Below are 21,470 nucleotides of genomic sequence, written 5' to 3'. Positions count from 1 at the left end.
AGTCTCACTTTGTTGCCCAGGCTGGAGTGCAGTGGCCGGGTCTCAGCTCACTGCAAGCTCCGCCTCCTGGGTTTACGCCATTCTCCTGCCTCAGCCTCCTGAGTAGCTGGGACTACAGGCGCCCGCCACCTCGCCCGGCTAGTTTTTTGTATTTTTTAGTAGAGACGGGGTTTCACCGTGTTAGCCAGGATGGTCTCGATCTCCTGACCTCGTGATCCGCCCATCTCGGCCTCCCAAAGTGCTGGGATTACAGGCTTGAGCCACCGCGCCCGGCGTAAATAAAGTTTTAATTGGGACATAACCATGCTCATTGTTATGTATTGGCTGCTTTCATGCTACAATGACAGTATTTGCGACAGAGCCCAGAATATTTATTATCTGGTCCTTTACAGAAAATGTTTCCTGACCCCTTTTCTGACCCATGGGCATGGTATTTGTCTCCATCTTTTTAAGGTGAATGTCTTCTAACAGTGTTTTCTAATATTCACTGAGGCTATCTTTTATGCCTTTGTTCAGTTTATTTCTAGATACGTAATTTTTTTTCCCGTAGTTGTAGATAAAATCGATTGATTTTTTTGTTTTGGACGAAGCCTCACTCTGTCATCCAGGCTGAAGTGCAGTGGCACCGTATTGGTGCACTGCAACTACTGTCTCCTGGGTTCAAGCTATTATTCTGCCTCAGCCTCCTGAGTAGCTGGGATTACAGGCACCCACCACCATGCCCCCAGCTAATTTTTTTATATTTTTAGTAGAGACGGGGTTTCATCATGTTGGCCAGGCTGGTCTCGAACTCCTGACCTCAGGTGATCTGCCTGCCTTGGTCTTCCAAAGTGCTGGGATTACAGGCCTGAGCCACCGTGCCTGGCCTATTTTTTATTATTTATTTATTTTTTGAAACGGAGTCTTGCTTTGTTGCCAGGCTGGAGTGCAATGGCACGATCTTGGCTCACTGCAACCTCTGCCTCCCAGGTTCAAGTAATTCTCCTGCCTCAGCCTCCTGAGTAGCAGGGACTACAGGCACGCACCACCACGCCTGGCTAATTTTTTGTATTTTAGTGGAGACGGCTTCCCCGTGTTGGTCAGGCTGGCCTTGAACTCCTGACCTCGTGATCTACCTGCCTCGGCCTCCCAAAGTGCTGGGATTATAGGCGTGAGCCACTGTACCTGACTAATAAAATTTGTTTTTAACTCCATTTTCAAGTTGTGCACTGTTGCGACTATATAGAAATACAATCGACTTTTGTATATTGGCCTCGTACCCAGAGACTTTGTTAACTTCACTTAGCAAGTTTCATAGATCTTTTTGTAGATTCCTTTGGGTTATCTGCAAATCAGTCATACAATCATGATTGTCTACAAACCTCTTCTCAGTTTTTTTTCCCTTTTTCTTCCCTTACTACATTGGTCAGGACCGCCAGTGATAGTGTTCTGTAGAAGTGATGAGAGCAGACAACCTTTTCTTGTTCCTGACTTTAGGAGGAATGTGTTCAGTATCATATACAGTGTCGGCTATAGCTTTTTGTGAACATTCTTTATGAAATTGAGCAGTCTCCTTTTCTCTTCCTAATTTGCTGATAACTTTTTATGATGAACAGATGTGGGCTAATAGTTTTCCTGCATCTTTTATGATGACCATTGCTTTTTCTTCTTTAGTCAGCAAATGTAATGAATTACACCAATTTGGGAAATGTTGAATCAATGTTGCATTCCTGGGGGAAAAAAATCCACTTGTTTTAATATATTGTCCTTTTATATATTCCCAGATTTGATTGAATTTTGTTAAAGATTTTGCATCTGTGTTTGTCTTGGATACTTTGTTATTTTCCTTTCTTGTAATAATCTTGTCGGGTTCTGCTTTCAGAGTTATGCTGGCTCTGTGAAACGAGCAGTATATACTCTTTTCTATTTTGTTTGTCGTATAAGTTTGATATTACTTCTTTTTTTGTGTGTTTGGTTGAATTCGCTAATGAAACAATTTGGGCCAGTAGCTTTCTTTGTAAAAAGTTCAGAAATTACAAATTCAGTTTCTTTAACAGATATATGGCCGTTTAGGTGGTTTATGGCTTCTTTCCATTTTGGAAGGTTGTGTTTTTCAAGCAGTTTGTCTTTTTCCTCTGCGTTGTCACATTTTTAATTTAAAGTTGTTCGTACTGTTTCCTTGTTCTTCTTTTAATGTTGGTGGGCTCTATCTTGGTATCCCTTCTTTTATTCTTGATGTTGGTGATTTGAGAGTGAGGGAAGGAAAGCACTGATCTAAGCATGGGATTAGATTCCTGGAATTGGTAAGAGCCTTTCCAAAATCTTTCAATTTAGCACTAGATATTTTTTTTTTTTTTTTTTTTTTTTTGTAAGGCAGAGTCTCGCTCTTGTCACCCAGGCCAGAGTACAGTGGCGTAATCCTGGTTCACTGCAGCCTTGACTTCCTGGGCTCAGGTGATTCTGCCGCCGTAGTCTCCCGAGTAGCTGGGACTACAAGTATATGCCACCACGCTTCACTAATTTTTTTTTTTTTTAAATAGAGACAGGGTTTTGCTGTCTTGCCCAGGGTGAGGCCCTTGATTGATTCTGGAACTCAACTTTGAAAGTTGAAGACCTCTCTGAGAAGAGGAAGAGAAAAAAAAATGGGAGGGAGCTGACATGAGGGCATGGGCAGTTCATTTCCAGGCTGTGTGGCTGCACTGTTGGGAGCTGGGAACTGAGCAATGAAAATACCATGAACATGTGAGGCACAGGGGAGCGTGTTCAGCTTGCAGGAACAATGTCTTGGTTGCACTAAATTAACTACCTGTGTCCCAGATTACTTGACAATGAAAACTTGACTCAGTGGCATTTCGTTACAATATTTAAAGGAGAGTTCAGGCAAGCAGCAGTCAAAAAGAGCTGACTATTTTAATAGATTCTGTTTTTTGAGCCATTTTCAGTCAGCCTATGTATGCGATGATTCTAAAAATTGTTTCAGATAATTTTTTAAGATTTTGGATGATTTGTATAATATTACATTAATCAATACTAGCTGTGATTTTGTTGTTGTGGTTTGGTTTTGTTTGAGAAGGAGTCTCGTTCTGTTGCCCAGGCTGGAGTGCAGTGACACCATCTAGGCTTACTCCAACCTCCGCCTCCTAGGTTCAAGCAATTCTTCCATGTCAGCCTCCCGAGTAGCTGGGTCTGCAGGTGCTCACCACCATGCCCAACCAATTTTTGTATTTTTAGTGGAGATGGAGTTTCACCATGTTGTCCAGGCTGATCTCAAACTCCTGATCTCAGGTGATCTACCTGCCTTGGCCTCCCAAAGTGCTGGGATTACAGGCATGAGCCACTGCTCCCAGCCACTCTAGCTGTGATTTTTACATTTTGTTCTGTGCTTTGACTAAACTGTAATTGGAGTGATCCATAATCTGACCTCTCTTTTACTTGCTGACAATTGAATGGACAACTTGGACTTTATCTCTACTAATTCAAACTATGCCTTGCTTTTTGTTTTTTAAATTTTTTCTTGGGCGGTGGTCGTCACTTTCAATTTCTCTAAGTAGTTTTTGAAAACTCAAAGGTTTTCTGTAGAATAACTTTACTTTTAGACAAATGACATATGTTCATTATTGAAAAATTCCAGCAATGTAGAAAAGAACAAAGATAGAAAAAATTCATGCAGTCATCATTGTGAAATAACCATCATTGAGTGAGATTCATTCAAGAGTATCTATATAGTGTACCTCTGTGTATATTCAGGGAGAAGGCCTGATTGACAAATAGCTTCCTGTTAAGGAATAGTGCTATACACACACTTTTTTCTAAGTTGGTTGTGTTTAATATAACATCAATTTAAGATAAGAAAAGGAAGCCAAAGTGAAATAAGAAATTGTTGAACATAAAATACTTCTTTATCCCAAGAAATAAGTTTCTAAAAACTCTCTAAAAGGTTAAGAAAATATGAGAATAAGAAGTGGGAATCAGCTGGGCACAGTGGCTCATGCCTGTGATCTCAGCCCTTTGGGAGGCTGAGGCAGGAGTTTGACCTGGGCAACATGACGAGACCCTGTCTCTGCAAAGAATACAGAAATTACCTGGGCCTGGTGACGCGTGCCTGTAGCCCCGGCTACTTGGAAGACTGAAGTGGGAGGAACCCTTGAGCCCATGAGGTCAAGGCTGCAGTGAGCCAAGATCGCACCACTGCACTCCAGCCTAGGTGACACAGTGAGACCTTCTTCCAAGAAGTAAAAAAGTTGAAATCACTCTAACTTGAAAAAAAAAGTAAAACTTCATGTTTCAATTTTAGATGATATTGGTCAACACCCTGTTATGAAATCAGAAAAAATAAATTATATAACACTTTCTTTTCTTCTCTCCCAATTTGTGTTATGGTTTTGTTTTTTGTTTCGTTTTCTTGGTGATTTTATTATTTTCTATAACTGTATTCCCTCCATTGTTCACTCTCACTTATATGTTTATGTAGATCTACTACTCTCTGTAATTTCTCTTACCGTAGTTCCCTCTATCCCAGGTTCTTTATTTTGATTTGAAACCTGGCTGGCTGTATTTTAACATCAAGCATTTTTTTCCAGGAGGGCCTCAGAGGTGTCAGATTCCTTACATTTTTGAAAACTTAATTACTTTTCTTCTCACCTCACCTTAGTAAAAGCCTTTATAGTCTTTTAAAATTCCAACCCTTTTTTTTTTTTTTTTTTGAGATGGAGTCTCTCTCTGTCACCCAGGCTGGAGTGCAGTGGCGCGGGGACTACAGGTGCCCGCCACCGCGACCAGCTAATTTTTTGTATTTTTAGTAGAGATGTGGTTTCACCGTGTTAGCCAGGATGGTCTCCATCTCCTGACCTCGTGATCCGCCCACCTCGGCCTCCCAAAGTGCTTGAGATTACAGATGTGAACCATCACACCCGGCCCTTAAATTCCAACTTCTATGGATGATATCAAATCTTGTCCCCCAACCCAGTCACCCTCCTTTGAGACCCCTTCATCTTACTGTTCTAGTATGAATCGATTGCTCTCCATAACCTGAACTTTTGAAATACTAATTTAAATGATATTTATTGACCCTGAGTAATTGTGGTTTTCAGTGTGGTGTGCTGTCAAGGAGAAAGTCAGTGAAGGTTTATTTGTAGAATAACATGAAAAAGAACAGTTGACAACTCTGTATACCGTTTTTGATCTTGCTCTTTCTCATTTAATATGTCTTAAAAGATGTGTTCGTGTAAGTATATAAAGATCTCTTCTTCCTCTTTATTTTTATTTCATTCTTTTTTAAGTGATGGTGTCTCGCTCTGTCATTCAGGCTGGAGTACAGTGGCATCCTCTTAGCCCAGTGCAGCCTCAGACTCCTGAGTTCAAGTGATTCTCGCCCGACTCAGCCTCTCGCCACAGGCACACCACCATGCACAGCTAATTTTTTTAATTTTTAATGTTTTTGTAGTGACAGGGTCTTGCTATGTTTCCCAGGCTGGTCTCAAACTCCTGGCCTCAAGTGATCCTCCCAGCTTGGTCTCCCAAAGTGCTGGAATTACAGGTGTGAGCCACTGTGCTCAGCCCTTCTTTCTCTTCAATGGCTGTCTCATAAGTAGTCCACTGAACAGACGTCCCGTGCTTAATTTAGTGCTATTGAAGGGCATTTAGGTTACTTTTAAACGTTTACTGTTCCTCACTGTGCTTTAATGAAAAGCTTTCTATCTGTGCTATTTTTGAGTATATTTATTTGTAAGATCAGTTCCTACAAATGAAATTTCTGTATCAAAGGGTAGATGCTGTTGTTTTAAGATGAAATAAGTTATAGACACAAAGAATTATAATTTGCATGTAAGGAGAAAAGAATAAAAGCAAACACTGGTGTACCTCCCTACTACTCAGTTGAAGAAACAGAGCGCTCCCAATGGCTTTGTCCCTCCCTCCAGTGTGCTCCTCAGTAGTTATTGTTATGCTTCCTCTCTTTCCGTTACAGGAGTAAACAGTGTCCTGAATTTTGTGGGTTTTTTTTTTGGAGACAGGGTTTCGCTCTTGTTACCCAGGCTGGTGTGCAGTGGCGCAGTCTCGGCTCATTGCAACCTCTGCCTCCCAGGTTCACGTGATTCTCCTGCCTCAGCCTCCTGAGCAGCTGGGATTACAGGTGCCCGCCACCACACCCGACTAATTTTTTGTATTTTTAGCAGAGACGGGGTTTCGTCACGTTGGCCAGGCTTGTCTCGAACTTCTGACCTCAGGTGATCCATCCACCTCGGCCTCCCAAAATGCAGAGATAACAGATGTGAGCCACCGCGCCCGGCCCTGAATTTTGTGTTTCTTATACCTTTGCTTTATGTTATAGAGTTAATACATATTTCTGAAACCCTAAGTAACATAAGTTTTGCCTATTTTTATACTGGTTACAAATTATATCACAATTGTTTATATTCCTCTTTAACTTGCTCTTTTCACTCAACATTAAGGTTTTGGGGATGCATCCATGTCGATGCCTAAAACTTTGGTGTGTTAATACCAAAGAGTAGTATTACATTGTGTGAACCTACCTTGGTGTATCTATTCTTGTGTTCATGAATATAAGGGCTGTTTCTAGTTTTTGACTGTTAAGTACAAATGCTACTGTGAGCATTCTTGCCTGGCACAAGGACAGGAGTGTCTTTGAAATACAGTCCAAGGACTAGAACTGCTGGGCCATATGGTATGACAATCTTGTTTGTTTAGGCACGTTTTCTTAGTGAAATAGAACATACAGAAAATGCACAAATCAAAATGCATAGCTCAATGAATTTTCACCAAGTACCCATTTAGCTGGCTCCCAGGAAAGAAACTGAACACACACCAGCCCCTTAGAAGCCCCGTGTCACTTTTAATCACAGTCTGTAACCGTTGCTGCCCTAGAGTAACTGCCTACTTTCCTGACTTACAATCATATCGTTTTGTTTTGTTTTGTTGCTTGCTTTTAAGTTTTACATGAATGGTATCCTACACTGTGATTGTTCTAGCTTCTTTTTTTGTTTTGTTTTTGAGACGGATCTTGATCCGTCGCCCAGGCTAGAGTGCAGTGGTGCGATCTTGGGTCACTGCAACCTCCTTCTCCCAGGATCAAGTGATTCTCCTGCCTTAGCCTCCCAAGTAGCTGGGATTGCAGGTGCGCACTACCATGCCCAGCTAATTTTTGTGTTTTTAGTAGAGACGAGGTTTCACCATGTTGGCCAGGCTGGTCTCGAACTCCTGACCTTAGATGATCCACCCACCTCAGCCTCTCAAAGTGCTGGGATTACAGGCATGAGTCACTTTACACAGCCTGTTCTAGCTTCTTTTGCCCAACATTGTCAGATGCGTCCATGTTGTAATGTGTGGTCATAGTTTGTTTTCATTGCTGTGCAACATGCCATTGTTTGACTGTAATGCAATTTGGGTGTCCATTGTACTGTTTATGACCTTTGGGTATTTGCTAGCTTTTTTCGTTTTTTTTGAGACAAAGTCTCCATTACCCAGATGGAGTGCAGTGGTGCTGTTACAGCTCACTGCAGCCTCAACCTCAAACTCCTCAATCAGTCCTCCCACTTCAGCCTCCTGAGGAAGTACAGGCATGCACCACCAAGCCTGGCTGAGTTTTGCAATTTTTGTAGAGATGGGGGGGAGGGTCTCTCTGTGTTACCGAGGTTGGTGTTGAACTCCTAGGCTCAAGCAATCCACCTGCCTTGACCTCCCAAAATGCTGGGATTACAGGTATGAGCCACTGAGTCTGGCCAGTTTCTAGCTTTTTTTGAATACAAATAATGCTCCTTTGAACACTTTGTAATACTTTTGTTGATGCAGATATACAAGAGTCTCTCTCTGGAAAATATAACCCAGTTAGAATTGCTGGATGTATCATATGTATTTTCAGTTATAAAAGATGATGTCAGATGATTGTGCATTTTAAATGTTTGTATTTTGTCACCACCCTTCATGGTTGTTATATGCCTTTATTTTCCACCAGGAACGTCCTTGTGAGAGTGCCTGTCTCCCCACACCCTAACTTTTTTTTTTTTTTTTCTGAGATGGAGTCTTGCTCTGTCACCCAGGCTGGAGCGCAGTGGTGCAGTCTCGGCTCACTGCAACCACCACTTCCTGGAGCCCAGCGATTCTCCTGCCTCAGCCTCTCCAGTAGCTGAGATTACAGGCACCCGCCACCATGACTGGCTGATTTTTATATTTTTAGTAGAGCCAGTGTTTCACTATTTTGGCCAAGCTGGTCTGAAACTCCTGACCTTAGGTGATCCGCCCACCTTGACTTCCCAAAGTGCTGCTCGACCTCCCAAAGTGCTGGGATTATGGGCGTGAGCCACAGAGCCAGGCCTTCAGACACTCTCATTTATACGTTGTTTCATCAAAATGCTTTTCTTTGCCAGCCTGATAGGTGAAAAGAGATATCTTATTGAAGATAAATTGATAACTGAGACTATTTTATAAGCAACCCTAATTTAACACTTGGTTTTCTTTTGTAGCCCGAGACCTCAGATCATTGTTCCCTCCCAGAGGATCTAGTGAGTACTTCCGCATGCTGTGGATTGGGGTTAATTGTGCCTTTGATGATAAGTGTTATAAGGAAATGATAGTAACAGCTTCATGAATTTCTTTCTCTTTGGTTGCTGATCAGTGGCTTTTTAATCTAACATGATAACTGTATTATGAAAATGGTAGCAATAGTGATATTATGGGTAGTCCTTACCCCAACTTGAAAAATAAAAATAAAGTTATATTGGTTTTCATTAAAAGGAAATGAAGAGGAAGACACAGCTCTCCTGCCTTGCTCTAGGGCGCAGGCTTGCTGTACTTGTTTTTCAAGGATGACTTTGTGACCTTTTCTCCACTTGAGTCCTCCTAAGAAAAGCACAAGAGGGCCACAATTTGATTGTCTTGGCCTGGATTCAGCTGCAGGAGTGTTCTTGCGCATTCTGACCTCAGCATGTTGGCTTGGTCCTGTCCTCGCCCAGATGTGGAAGGAGGAGCAGTACTTCCAGCTGGCAAAGCTGGTCACATTTCCTGTGTCTTCATAAGACTTTGCTACCTGAGTTGACAAACTCCAGTGTACCATGTAACCAGATTCAGTGACTATTTCAGAAAAGAGTTTTGTAAATTTTGGGTTTCTTGAGTTTCTAGAATCCTGAGTCATTCTGATTTTCAGTGATTCAGGATTGGATTGTTCTAGATGTCTGAAACTCAGGAACTACGATAGCTTTTCAGACAAAGACAGCATTGTCTTTTAGCAAATCTACTTTAAATCCATTCTGTTATATAAAAGGGTGTGTGTGTGCATATTAGTCCATGCTCATGCTGCTATAAAGAACTGCCTGAGACTAGGTAATTTATGAAGGAAAGAGATTTAATTGACTCACAGTTCTGCATGGCTGGGGAGGCCTCAGGAAACTTAGAATCATGGCAGAAGAGGAAGCAAATGTGTCCGACATGATGGCAAAGGGGGAAAAGCCCTTGTAAAACCATCAAATCTCGTGAGAACTCATTATCAGACGAACAGCATGAGGGTAATGCCCCCATGGTTTAATTACCTCCTACCGGCTCCCTGCCATGACACAAGGGGGTTATGGGAACTACAATTCAAGAGGAGATTTGAGTGGGGGCCCAGCAAAACCATATAATTATGTATATATGTGTGTGTGTGTACACACACACACAGATTTTTTTTTTCTAGGCTCCAGAATAGACATTTTTTTTTTCTCCAAATTCCTGGAGCATAAGTGTCAGATTGCATTTAGAAAAGCCTGTCTACCATGGATTGTGGCAGTGTTGCTTTAGAAGCCACATAGACTTTCTTTTTTATTTCAGTAGTCATCATGAGAAGGCTCTGATTTGTTGACTCCATATGTTAAGTCAACTTTGGAACAGGATCACATATTTGAAGACTGAAAGTAACTGCTTTTGTTCACTTCTACATTTGGCGTCTTATTCTGATGGTTGCAGTGTACTTTTCCCTCTGAAAGTTTTTTAGTAGCCTTTGGCAAAAAGCAGTAATACTTACTACTTGGGAGCATTGTTTTTTATGCCCAGTTTCCCAATTTTAACTATCTTGAGGTCCTAAGTTAAAGGCGTGGGGCTTGAATGATAGATGATTACTGAGCAGGGATACATTTCTACATCAGACTTAAACCTAGGTTTGCAATCTAGTAAATGGGCACAGCTTTCAGACTCACCTGGCGCTGGGGGCCTTATTTTAGGGGAGGGATAAGGGAGGCTGTTGCTGTATGTCAGAAATAATTCTGCTTGGGAGACATTCTCGCCAGTTGTTTTTTTTTTTTTTTTTTGAGACGGAGTCTCGCTCTGTCACCCAGGCTGGAGAGCAGTGGCCAGATCTCAGCTCACTGCAAGCTCCGCCTCCCGGGCTCACGCCATTCTCCTGCCTCAGCCTCCCGAGTAGCTGGGACTACAGGCGCCGCCACCTCGCCCGGCTAGTTTTTTGTATTTTAGTAGAGACGGGGTTTCACCGTGTTAGCCAGGATGGTCTCGATCTCCTGACCTCATGATCCGCCCGTCTCGGCCTCCCAAAGTGCTGGGATTACAGGCTTGAGCCACCGCGCCTGGCCTCGCCAGTTGTTATCAGCCCATTTTTGTTTCTACATCTGTGTGTGTAGAGCTCTGGAATAGAATTGTTAAGTCTGAGCTAGAAAAAGCATAGTGGGTTAAGGATGAATAAAACGAACAGAACCCTCTTTCCTTGGCAGAATCTGCTTGTAGATTTCTTGTCTGTCCTTGTCTCTCTTCTTCCTGCCTGGCCCATTGCAGAGAGTATTGGAAGTTTCCAATCACTGGTGGTACTCTATGCTCATCCTACCTCCTTTGCTGAAAGACAGCGTGGCAGCGCCCCTGCTGTCTGCCTACTACCCTGACTGTGTTGGCATGAGCCCCTCCTGCACCAGCACAAACCGCGCCGCTGCCACTGGCAATGCCAGCCCTGGGAAGCTGGAGCACTCCAAGGCCGCCCCCTCTGTGCACGGTGAGAGCCATTCCTGGGACTCCCTGCTTTCCATTCCCCCACTCCCCTCCCTGGGGAATGTATGAGTAAGCAAAATGCAAAGGATTTTTTTAAATGTGCAGGCTGGGCACAGTGACTCATGCCTGTAATCCCAGCATTTTGGGTGGCCGAGGCAGGAGGATTCCTTGAGGCCAGGAGTTCGAGACCGGTTTGGGCAACATAGCAAGACCTTATCTCCAAAAATAAATAAGTAAATAAAATTTATTTTTTAAAATGTATGTGACCTATGATATAAAGCCCCTCATTATTTCATGGAAATGGTTGTACTGTGGATCAGTCATATCATTTATGTATAGTGTGTGGTTAATTTTTCCTCAGTAATTTGGAAAACCTGGAGCACTCTAATCTACAGGACTGAATGAGTGTTTATTTGGAAGTTGGATTGCTGTCTCATTTAATGATAACATGAACTCTGACTTACGCGGAAAAAGTTTTCTACCTACATGAACAGTCCTTTTTCCTCCGAGTCTTTCTGCCTCTAATTATTGCCATTGGTGATTCCAGAAAAATGACCTACTCTCAAAAAAAACTGCAGTGCATGCATGCTTGTGATTATTTACTTTATTTTATTTTTTTGAGATGGAGTCTCGCTCTGTCGCCGAGGCTGTAGTGCAGTGGCACGATCTCGGCTCACTACAACCTCCATTTCCTGGGTTCAAGCGATTCTCCTGCCTCAGGCTCCCAAATAGCTGGGACTCTAAGCATGTGCCACTACACCTGGGTAATTGCTTTTTTTTTTTTTCTTTTTGAGACAGAGTCTCACTCTGTCACCCAGGCTGGAGTGCAGTGGCACGATCTTGGCTCCCTGCAACCTCCTCCTCCCAGGTTCAAGCGATTCTCCTGCCTCAGTCTCTCGAGTAGCTGGGACTACAAGCACATGCCACCACACCCGGCTAATTTTTATATTTTTAGTAGAAACGAGGTTTCATCATGTTGACCAGATTGGTTTCAAACTCCTGACCTCAAGTGATCCACCCCCTTTGGCCTCCCAAAGTGCTGGGATTACAGACGTGAGCCACTGCACCCGGCCTGGTTATTTACTTTAAAGGCAGCTTTAAAATTCTACATTTGAATTCTTGGTGTAGAAGCAAGAATTCTGGATTTCCTACGCCTGGACAGGAACAAATGGCATTCTTGATTATGCAAATAGATTTTTGCACTGTGATCCTGTCTTAAGGTTTTGTTTTTTTGTTGTTGTTGTTTTTTACCAGTAACACTGAAATCTAGATGTGGTGGAAATCAAAGCTAAAGTGGTAATTCCCAGGGTTGACGAAGAGGCACTTGACTACTGTTAGGGAGAGTGTATGTTTACGAAGGAAGATTTGGCAGTGTGCATCAAAAACTGGAAAACAGAGACTCTTTGACCCAGCAGTGCTATTTCTAGAAATTGATCCTAAACAGCTAATCAAATGTAAATCCAGAGATGAGGTACAAAGAAATTTCTTTTCACGTTGCTTGTAATAGTGAAGTAATTGGATGAAATTTAATGCCTAGCAATAGGGAAATGGTTAAATAATAAGAAAATATTATACAGCCATTGAATGCATATTTAGTGACACAGGAAAGTATTCATGATATTGTACACATTAAAAAGCAGGTTAGAAAACGACACTTTCATGACATTTTTTCCAGTGTTGCAAAGGCAGATATCTATTATATGAATATTCTCCGTTAATAGACACAGAAATAAGGATAATATATACCCCTAAATGTAACTCCACTACTGACATAATCAGGGGTTAGTGATTGTTATTTACGTCTATGAACCTATTCATTTTATAGTCAGAAAAAAATGCCATAAAAGTTATTTTAGGCTGGGCACAGTGGCTCACGCCTGTAATCCCAGCACTTTGGGAGGCCAAGGTGGGCAGATCATGAGGTCAGGAGTTCGAGATCAGCCTGGCCAAAATGGTGAAACCCTGTCTTTACTAAAAAAGAAAATATACAAAAAATTAGCCAGGTGTGGTGGTGCACACCTGTAATCCCATCTACTGGGGAGGGTGAGGAAGGAGAATCGCTTGAACTTGGGAGGTGGAGGTTCCTGTGAGCTGAGATTGTGCCATTACACTCCAGCCTGGGTGACAGAGCAAGACTCTGTCTCAAGAGAAAAAAAAAAAAAGTTATTTTAAAAACGTATCTCCGTGAGGAGTGGGCATTCAATGGATACAGAGTTTATCTTACAAGATAAAGAAGTTCTAGAGATCTGTGGCACAGCAACATGAATGTACTTAACACTGCTGAACTGTACACTTAAAAACAGATAAGAAGGCTGAGTGCAGTGACTCACGCCTGTAATCTCAGCACTTTGGGAGGCGGAGGTGGGTGGATCACGAAGTCAGGAGATCAAGACCATCCTGGCTAACACAGTGAAACCCCATCTCTATTAAAAATACAAAAAAAAAAAAAAAAAATTAGCTACTAAAATACAAAAAAAAAAAAAAAAAAAAAAAAAAAATAACTGGGCATGGTGGCGGGCGCCTGTAGTCCCAGCTACTCAGGAGGCTGAGGCAGGAGAATGGCGTGAACCCAGGAGGCGGAGCTTGCAGTGAACCAAGATCACACCACTGAACTCCAACCTGGGCAACAGAGTGAGACTCCATCTCAAAAAAAAAAAAAAAAAAGATACCTGGGCATGGTAGCTCATGCCTATATTCCCAGCACTTTGGGAGGCTGAGATGGGTGGATCATTTGAGGCCAGTACCTTGAAACCAGCTTGGCCAACATGGTGAAACCCATAGCTACAAAAAATAGAAAAATTAGCCGGGTGTGGTGGTGAGCACCTGTAATCCAGTTACTCAAGAAGCTGAGGCATGAGAATTGCTTGGACCTGGGAGATGGGAGATGGAGGTTACAGTGAGCTGAGATCAGACCACTGCACTCCAGCCTGGGCAGCAGAGCAAGATTCTGTCTCAAAAAAAAAAAAAAAAAAGTTGATAAATTTTATGGTATGCGTTTTTTTACCACAATTAAAAATAAAAAAAAAAATTTCCATGCTATAGAAATAAAAGTTGAGAATAATGTGAAGAAAGAATGAGAAAAAAATTTATGTACGTTTTGTCTAACTGGGTGGAGGAAGCAAAGGTATTTATGTAGGGTAGACATGGAGCTTGTCTAGGCTTACTTCTTGGTTTGCTTTTGCCCTTTAATTCTTCTGGATTTGGAAGTTACAGCTTGCAGGAGTTGCCCATTTGTGTTACCTATCAGTTCCAGGCATGAACCGATACTTCCAGCCTTTCTACCAGCCCAATGAGTGTGGCAAAGCCCTCTGTGTGAGGCCGGATGTGATGGAACTGGATGAGCTCTATGAGTTTCCAGAATATTCCCGAGACCCCACCATGTACCTGGCTTTGAGAAACCTCATCCTCGCACTGTGGTATACTAACTGCAAAGTAAGTAAGGGCATGTTAGCCAGTAGCACTGGACAGAGAAGGACCATGTTGAAAAGGAGGGGATACTTTGTCTAGGGATGGACACTTTTACGCCAGAGTTTCTCAACCTTGGCTCTGTTGACAATTTGGGCAGATAATTGTTTGTAGTGGGGGCTGTCTTTGCACTGTAGGATATTTAGCAAGATCCCTGGCTTCTACCCACTAGATTCCAGGAACGCTTCCCACCTGTGAAAACAAAGTATATCTGTAGACATTTCCAAATGGGGACAGAATCACCCCTTGTTGAAAACCACTACTCTAGATGACAGATAGTCAGAATGCTGACTCTCCAGTGGTGAGTATAAGGTGCAAGGTTGGATCCAAGGAGTTCCAATGGCAAGAGGGAAAAACATCCAAGATTGAATTACAGATCCTTGAGGACAGGAATTTTTATTCACCCCGGCGTCCTAAATCAACCAAGACCAGTACTTTTCTTCTGTTGGAACTAAATAAATGTTAGGGCTGTCACACTACCCACCTTGAAAAAGGTGAAGATAAATTGTGGGGAGAATGGGAATACTAGCTAAAAACAAAAAACAAAGGGGCTGGGTGAAGTGGCTCATGTCTGTAATTCTAGCACTTTGGGAGGCTGAGGCAGGAGGATTGCTTGAGCCTAGGAGTTCAAGACCAGCCTGGGCAACATAATGAGACCTCCATCTCTACAAAAAATTAAAAAATTAGCCATGTATGGTGGCACATGCTTGTAATCCTAGCTACTTAGGAGACTGAGGTAGTAGGATAGTCTGAGCCTGGGAGGTCAAGGGTGCAGTAAGCCATGATTGCGCCACTGTACTCTAGCTTGGGTGACAGAGTGAGACCCTGTTTCCAAAAAAAACCCCACAAAGATTCTCTTGATCCTAGCATTTTTCTGATTTATTAATTTAATCAGCAGTTAGTCATTGCTCAATTCAGAACATTGTGCAAGACTGCCAAAGTAATCTTAACTAAAGAAAGATATGCCAGTTTCACCTTGGCATTTCACGGGATTAGAATCCAGAATGTAATGACATAGCCTGATTAAGTTTATGGCTGTTAATGCGACTGTATGAATTATAGCCAGGTGAGTAGGCTGTGCCACTGATTTTCTGCCCAGTAGCCTTGAAATAGGTGCTCAGTAAACCAACTGAACAAAATTATGGTCAGAATTTCCTATAAATAAATTATAAAGAGTGGTGGTGTGGCCCTGTAGTCCCAGCTACTTGGGACACTGAGGCAGGAGGATCACTTGTGCCTAGGAGTTCAAGACCAGCCTGGGCAACATAGTGAGATCCCATCTCAAAAAAAAACAAAAAAAACAAAAAAAAACACACAACAAAGAAACAGCCTTGGATTCATTTTTTTTTGGCCACATTTCTTTTGTTTGACTTTGAAATTTGACTTATACAGGGGAAGAATCTTATAGAAGTCCTAAACTTAGCTGGATCTATTTTAGTTTTTCATAAGATAGAATTTATTGTGTATACTGGCCGGGCGCGGTGGCTCACACCTGTAATTCCAGCACTTTGGGAGGCAGAGTTGGGTGGATTACTTGAGGTCAGGGGTTCGAGACCAGCCTGGCCAACATGATGAAACCCCGTCCCTACTAAAAATACAAAGAATTAACTGGGGGTGGTGCCGGGTGGCCTTTAATCCCAGCTACTTGGGAGGCTGAGGCAGGAGAATCACCTGAACCTGGGAGGCGGAGGCTGCAGTGAGCTGAAATCGTGCCATTGCACTCCAGCCTGGGTAACAAGAACGAAACTCCATCAAAAAAAAAAAAAAAAAAATTTACCGTATATACTTAATATTAGAGTGGGAAAACATATTTGCTTTAAAAGAATCAAAGACTTTGAAATGTGTGCTTTCTTTTTTTTTCTTTTTTTGACACATGGACTTGTTCTGTTGCCCAGGCTGGAGTACAGTGGCATCATCACAGCTCAGTACAGCAGCCTCGCCTTCCCAGTCTCAGGTGATTCTCCCATCTTAGTCTTCTGAGTAGTTGGGACCACAGGCACGTGCTACCATGCGCAGCTAATTTTTTGTAGGATGGGGTCTTGCTATGTTGCCCAGGCTGTTCTCAAACTTCTGGGCTTAAACAGTCCTCCTGGCTTGGCCTCCCAGAGTGCTGGAATTACAGGCCTGAGCCACCACACCTGGCCTTGAAATGATTCTTGTTAAACTTCATGAATACAAACAAATGTATTATCTTCTGCAGCAATCCAAGCCAGTGTTGTATGTGTTATTTCTCGAATATTTGGTTCTGGTGGAGCTGGGGATTGGTGACAAGGGGCAGAGGAGAGGCCTGGGGTGGAAGCTGCTTGGTGCCTGTTCTTGCTTCCTGATGCTGGGCGGAGGTGGTGGCATCATTACTCTTGAGTCTTTGAAACAGATCAAGGCCATGCCAAGGCTAGGTGAGCAGAGAAAGACGGTGTCTTTTTTTTTTTTAGATGGAGTTTTGCACTCGTTGCCCAGGCTGGAGGGCAATGGTGCAATCTTGGCTCACCGCAACCTCCTCCTCCTGGGTTCAAGCGATTCTCCTGCCTCAGCTTCCTGAGTATCTGGGATTACAGGTGTGCACCACCACACCTGGCTAATTTTTTTGCGTTTTTAGTAGAGACAAGGTTTCACCGTGTTAGCCAGGCTGTTCTCTAACTCCTGACCTCAAGCGATCCACCTGCCTCGGCCTCCCAAAGTGCTGGGATTACAGGCGTATGCTACCACGCCCGGCTAAATTTTTTGTATTTTTAGTAGAGATGGGGTTTCACCATGTTGGCCAGGCTGGTCTCGAACTCCTGACCTCAGGTGATCCACCTGCCTTGGCCTCCCAAAGGGCTGGGATTACGTGCTGTAAAGGCATGAGCCACCGTGCCCGTCCCCCCATCCCCCGAATCTTATCAGTCACAAGAATCCAGCTTTTTCTACGGTCAGTAGGATCAGCAGCCTGGATTTCTGTAGTGGCCTTTGTTGAGTCAGGAGTGTGATGTGCTCTGCCGCCATGCACCTGCTGCAGTCGTTCTTGCTCAGGGAAGACCGACATGATAAAGTGTAAATCGCTGTATCTTCCTATTGTCTCCTCCTCCTTTTTCCCCACTGGGGAAACCTCCCTTTGTTCTTACTGTCTTAGTGATAAGTGATGGATTTGAATTACCCAGAGATTTTTTTTTTTATTATTATGGTTAAGTACACATAACATTTATTTTTTTAAATGGAGAAAAGGTCTCGCTCTGTTGCACCGGCTGGTCTCCAAGTTTTGGGCTCAAGTGATGCTCCTGCCTCAGCCTCCCAAAGTGGTGGGATTACAGGCATGAGCCATTGTGCCCAGCCCCATTCCATCTTAACCATCGTAACATTTACAGCTCAGTGGCATTAAATACATGTATAATGTATAACCCATCACCATTATCTGGTTCCAGAACTTTCTCATTATCCCAAGAGGGAACCCGACACCAATTAAACCATCTGTTCTCATTTTCTCCTGTTCTCAGCCCCTGGCAACCACAGATCTACTCTCTGTCTGTATAGATTGTGGTAGATATTTCCAGTAAATGGAAGCATATAATATGTGGCCTTTGGTGACTGACTTCTTTCGCTTGGCATAATGTTTTCAAGGTTTATCCATGTTTTAGCACATGTCAGAACTTCACTCACTTTTATAACTGAGTAATATTTCATTGTACACATCGCATTTTGTTTACCCATTCATCCATTGATGGGCATTCGAATCGTTTCCTCCTTTTCCCTATTTGAATACTGCCGCTGTGAACATTTTGTTTGAACATCTGTTTTCAGTTCTTTTTGGTATATACTGAGGATTGGAATTACTGGGTCATATAGTATTTTAGGTTTAACCTTTTGAGGAACCAAAAAAAGTTTAAAAAATTGGTTTGCTTTTTAAATTGAGAAATAAACATTGTATATGTTTATCGTGTACAATCTGAAGTTTTGAAATACACATATATATATGTTGTGGCCAGGTGCGGTGGCTCACACCTCTAATCGCAGCACTTTGGGAGGCCAAGGTGGGTGGTTTACCTGAGGTCAGAAGTTTGAGACCAGCCTGGCCAACATGGTGAAATCCTGTCTCTACTAAAAATACAAAAAACTATCCGGGCTTGGTGGCAGGCGCCTGTAGTCCCAGCTACTTGGGAGGCTGAGGCAGGAGAATTGCTTGAACCCAGAAGGTGAAGGTTGCAGTGAGCTGAGATCGTGCCACTGTACTCCAGCCTGGTGACGGAGCGAAACTCCATCTCAAAAAAAAAAAAAAGAAAATATATATACATTGTGGAATAGCTAAATTGACGTAATTAACATATGCCTTACGTCATATACTTACCTTTTTTTTTTTGTTTCTGAGAACTTAATCTCTCCATGATATTCAAGTGTATATAATACGTTGTTATTAACTACGTATTGTAGTTACCATGTTGTAAAATGTATCTCCTGAAATTATTCCTCTTGTCCAAACTGAAATTTTGTGTCCTTTGACCAACATCTCCCCACTATTCCCCCTCCCCTCAGCTCCTGCTAATGCCTGTTCTACTTTTCTGCTTCTGTGAGTAGGACGTTTTTAGATTGCACATGTGTACATGAGATCATGCAGTATTTGTCTGTGTCTGGTTTATTTCACTTAATGTCCTTCTGGTTCAACCATGATGTTGCAATGACAGGACTTCCTTTTTTTCTTTTAAGGCTGACTAGTATTCCATTGTGTGGATATAGCACATTTTCTTTATTCATCCATCAGTGGCCTCTAGGTTGATTCCGTATCATGGCAGTTGTGATAATGCTGCAATGAACATGGGAGTGCACATCTCTCTTTGACGTGCTGATTCATTTTATTTGACTACCCCACAGTGGGGTTGCTGGATCATGCGGTAGTTTTATTTTTAGTTTTTTTGAGACACCTCCATACTGTTTTCCATAATGACTGTACTAATGTACATTCCACCAACAGTGAATAAGGGTTCTTTTTTCTCTTCATCATTTGTTACCTTTTGTCTTTTTTGATAATAGCCATTTTAACAGGTATGAGGTGATTTTCATTGTGGCTTTAATTTGCATTTCCTTTATGATTAGTGGTGGTGAGCAGTTTTTCATATATACTTGGCCTTTTGTACCTTTGGGTTCCACATCTTGAAAATGTTTGGGAAAAAAAATGGATGGTTGCATCTCCACTAAACGCTATACAGACTTTCCTTGTCGTTATTTTCTACACAATATTATGTAACAACTATTTACATAGCATTTACATTGTCTTAGGTATTATATCTAGAGATAGCGTAAAGTATGCTGGAGTCTGTGCATAGATTATATATAAATACTGTCATTTTATATAAGGGACTTGAGAATCTATGGATTTTGGTCTTCTTAGGAGGGTTCTAGAACCAATCTCCTTCTAGAAACCAGGGAGGACTGTTCCTGTTGGCCATTTGAGCATCTACTTTTGAGAAATGTTGATTCAAATCTTTTACTTGTCTTTTAAACGGATTGTTTTCCTGCTATTGTTTGAATTCCTTGGGACTTTTTTTAAAAAGCAGTTTGGTTTTATTTCCAAACACAGGAAGCTCTTACTCCTCAGAAATGTATTCCTCACATCATCGTGCGGGGTCTCGTGCGTATTCGATGCGTTCAGGAAGTGGAGAGGATACTGTATTTTATGACCAGAAAAGGTCTCATCAACACTGGAGTTCTCAGCGTGGGAGCCGACCAGTATCTTCTCCCTAAGGACTACCACAATGTAGGTGATTGTAGCTTTAGTGATAGCCTTGCCATTGATCAGGACAAACGCTAGTCTATTGCTGTTAATAAATACAGTAAAAGCCACATTCTCACCATAAAACTTACAGAAGCAAGGCTTTCGCAGAATGTGTTTCTCCTGAAAGAAGACTATCAAGCACTCTTTCCTGAGATTGTAGGGGAAAAGGAAAGGGAGTAATAAGACAAGTGCCACCACATTCTTTTTGAAAATAACTTTCTAAGGACATCAAAGAAATGTAAATGAACGAATTTGCTCTGCAGTTCCAGAACGACTAAAACAGGATGTTGTTATCACCTGCTCTAATTGGAATTTTGTTTCTTTTCTTTTCAAGAAATCAGTCATCATTATCGGGGCTGGTCCAGCAGGATTAGCAGCTGCTAGGCAACTGCATAACTTTGGAATTAAGGTAGGATTTTGGGGACATGGAGTTAGAACAGATGGTTGGCTGCTCCTTTTGGTCCAAATTTCTAAGATTTAGAAACCAGTTCCTGTTTTTAGTGAAGAATACTAAATATATTATATGTTTATATTAGGTCCTAGAAAAGTTATAAAACCTGAAATTGATTTCATAAGAGAAAGGTAAATAGAAATTCTCACAGCTTTGGAGATAATTTTAGACTCTAATGAGCAAGTCAGAAGAAATTCTAACTCGGCATTAAAGTTGAAATTCTTTTTTTTGAGACAAAGTCTTGCTCTGTTGCCCAGGCTAGAGTGCAGCAGTGCGATCTCAGCTCACTGCAACGTCCTCCTCCTGGGTTTCAAGATGGGATTACAGCTCTGTGCCATCATGCCCAGCTAATTTTTGTATTTTTAGTAAAGCAGGGTTTCACTGTGTTGGCCAGGCCGGTCTTGAACTCTTGACCTCAAGTGATCTGCTTGCCTTGGCCTCCCAAAGTGCTGGGATTACAGACGTGAGCCACTGCGCCTGGCCAAAGTAGAAATTCTTGACAGGTTATTGTTCACACAATAGAAGTGATGAGAAAAAGCCTGTTTTTCTGCAGTAGTTTGAGACAGGAAATAGTAGCATGGATATTCACTATTTCTCATGTAAAATTTTCTGAAATACTCAGTTCTAATTTTTTTTTTTTTTTTTAATCTATTTATTTTGAGACAGTGTTATGAGACTGGCTAATTTTTGTATTTTTGGTAGAGACAGGGTTTCACCATGTTGGCAAGGATGGTCTCAAACTCCTCAGTTCAAGCGATCTGCCTGCCTTGGCCTCCCAAAGTGCTGGGATTATAGGCGTGAGCCACCGTGCCCGGCCTCCAGTTAAATTTTTTTTTTTTTTTTTTTTTTTTTTTTTTT

At 42.1% G+C, this 21,470-nt stretch overlaps 1 protein-coding gene across 2 annotated transcripts in view; it reads left to right on the top strand.

Annotated features, from left to right (window-relative positions):
- The window catches only part of KDM1B (lysine demethylase 1B), a 77,343-nt gene that overhangs the window by 24,158 nt on the left and 31,715 nt on the right, over positions 1–21,470 (top strand). Inside the window, exons 8-12 of one of the 2 annotated variants that reach the window (XM_017874257.1) lie at positions 8,457–8,495; positions 10,750–10,960; positions 14,210–14,388; positions 19,967–20,143; positions 20,496–20,570. In XM_017874257.1, coding sequence (XP_017729746.1) covers positions 8,457–8,495; positions 10,750–10,960; positions 14,210–14,388; positions 19,967–20,143; positions 20,496–20,570 — 681 coding nt within the window. Of the gene's footprint in view, positions 1–8,456; positions 8,496–10,749; positions 10,961–14,203; positions 14,389–19,966; positions 20,144–20,495; positions 20,571–21,470 lie in introns of both variants that reach the window. The other variant, XM_017874256.1, reaches the window with a different exon arrangement.

The sequence above is a fragment of the Rhinopithecus bieti genome, unplaced genomic scaffold (genome assembly GCF_001698545.2).
Source record: "Rhinopithecus bieti isolate Rb0 unplaced genomic scaffold, ASM169854v2 scaffold_8309, whole genome shotgun sequence".
In the NCBI taxonomy this organism is placed as follows: Eukaryota; Metazoa; Chordata; class Mammalia; order Primates; family Cercopithecidae; genus Rhinopithecus; species Rhinopithecus bieti.
This window is presented reverse-complemented; position numbering and strand designations above follow the sequence as displayed.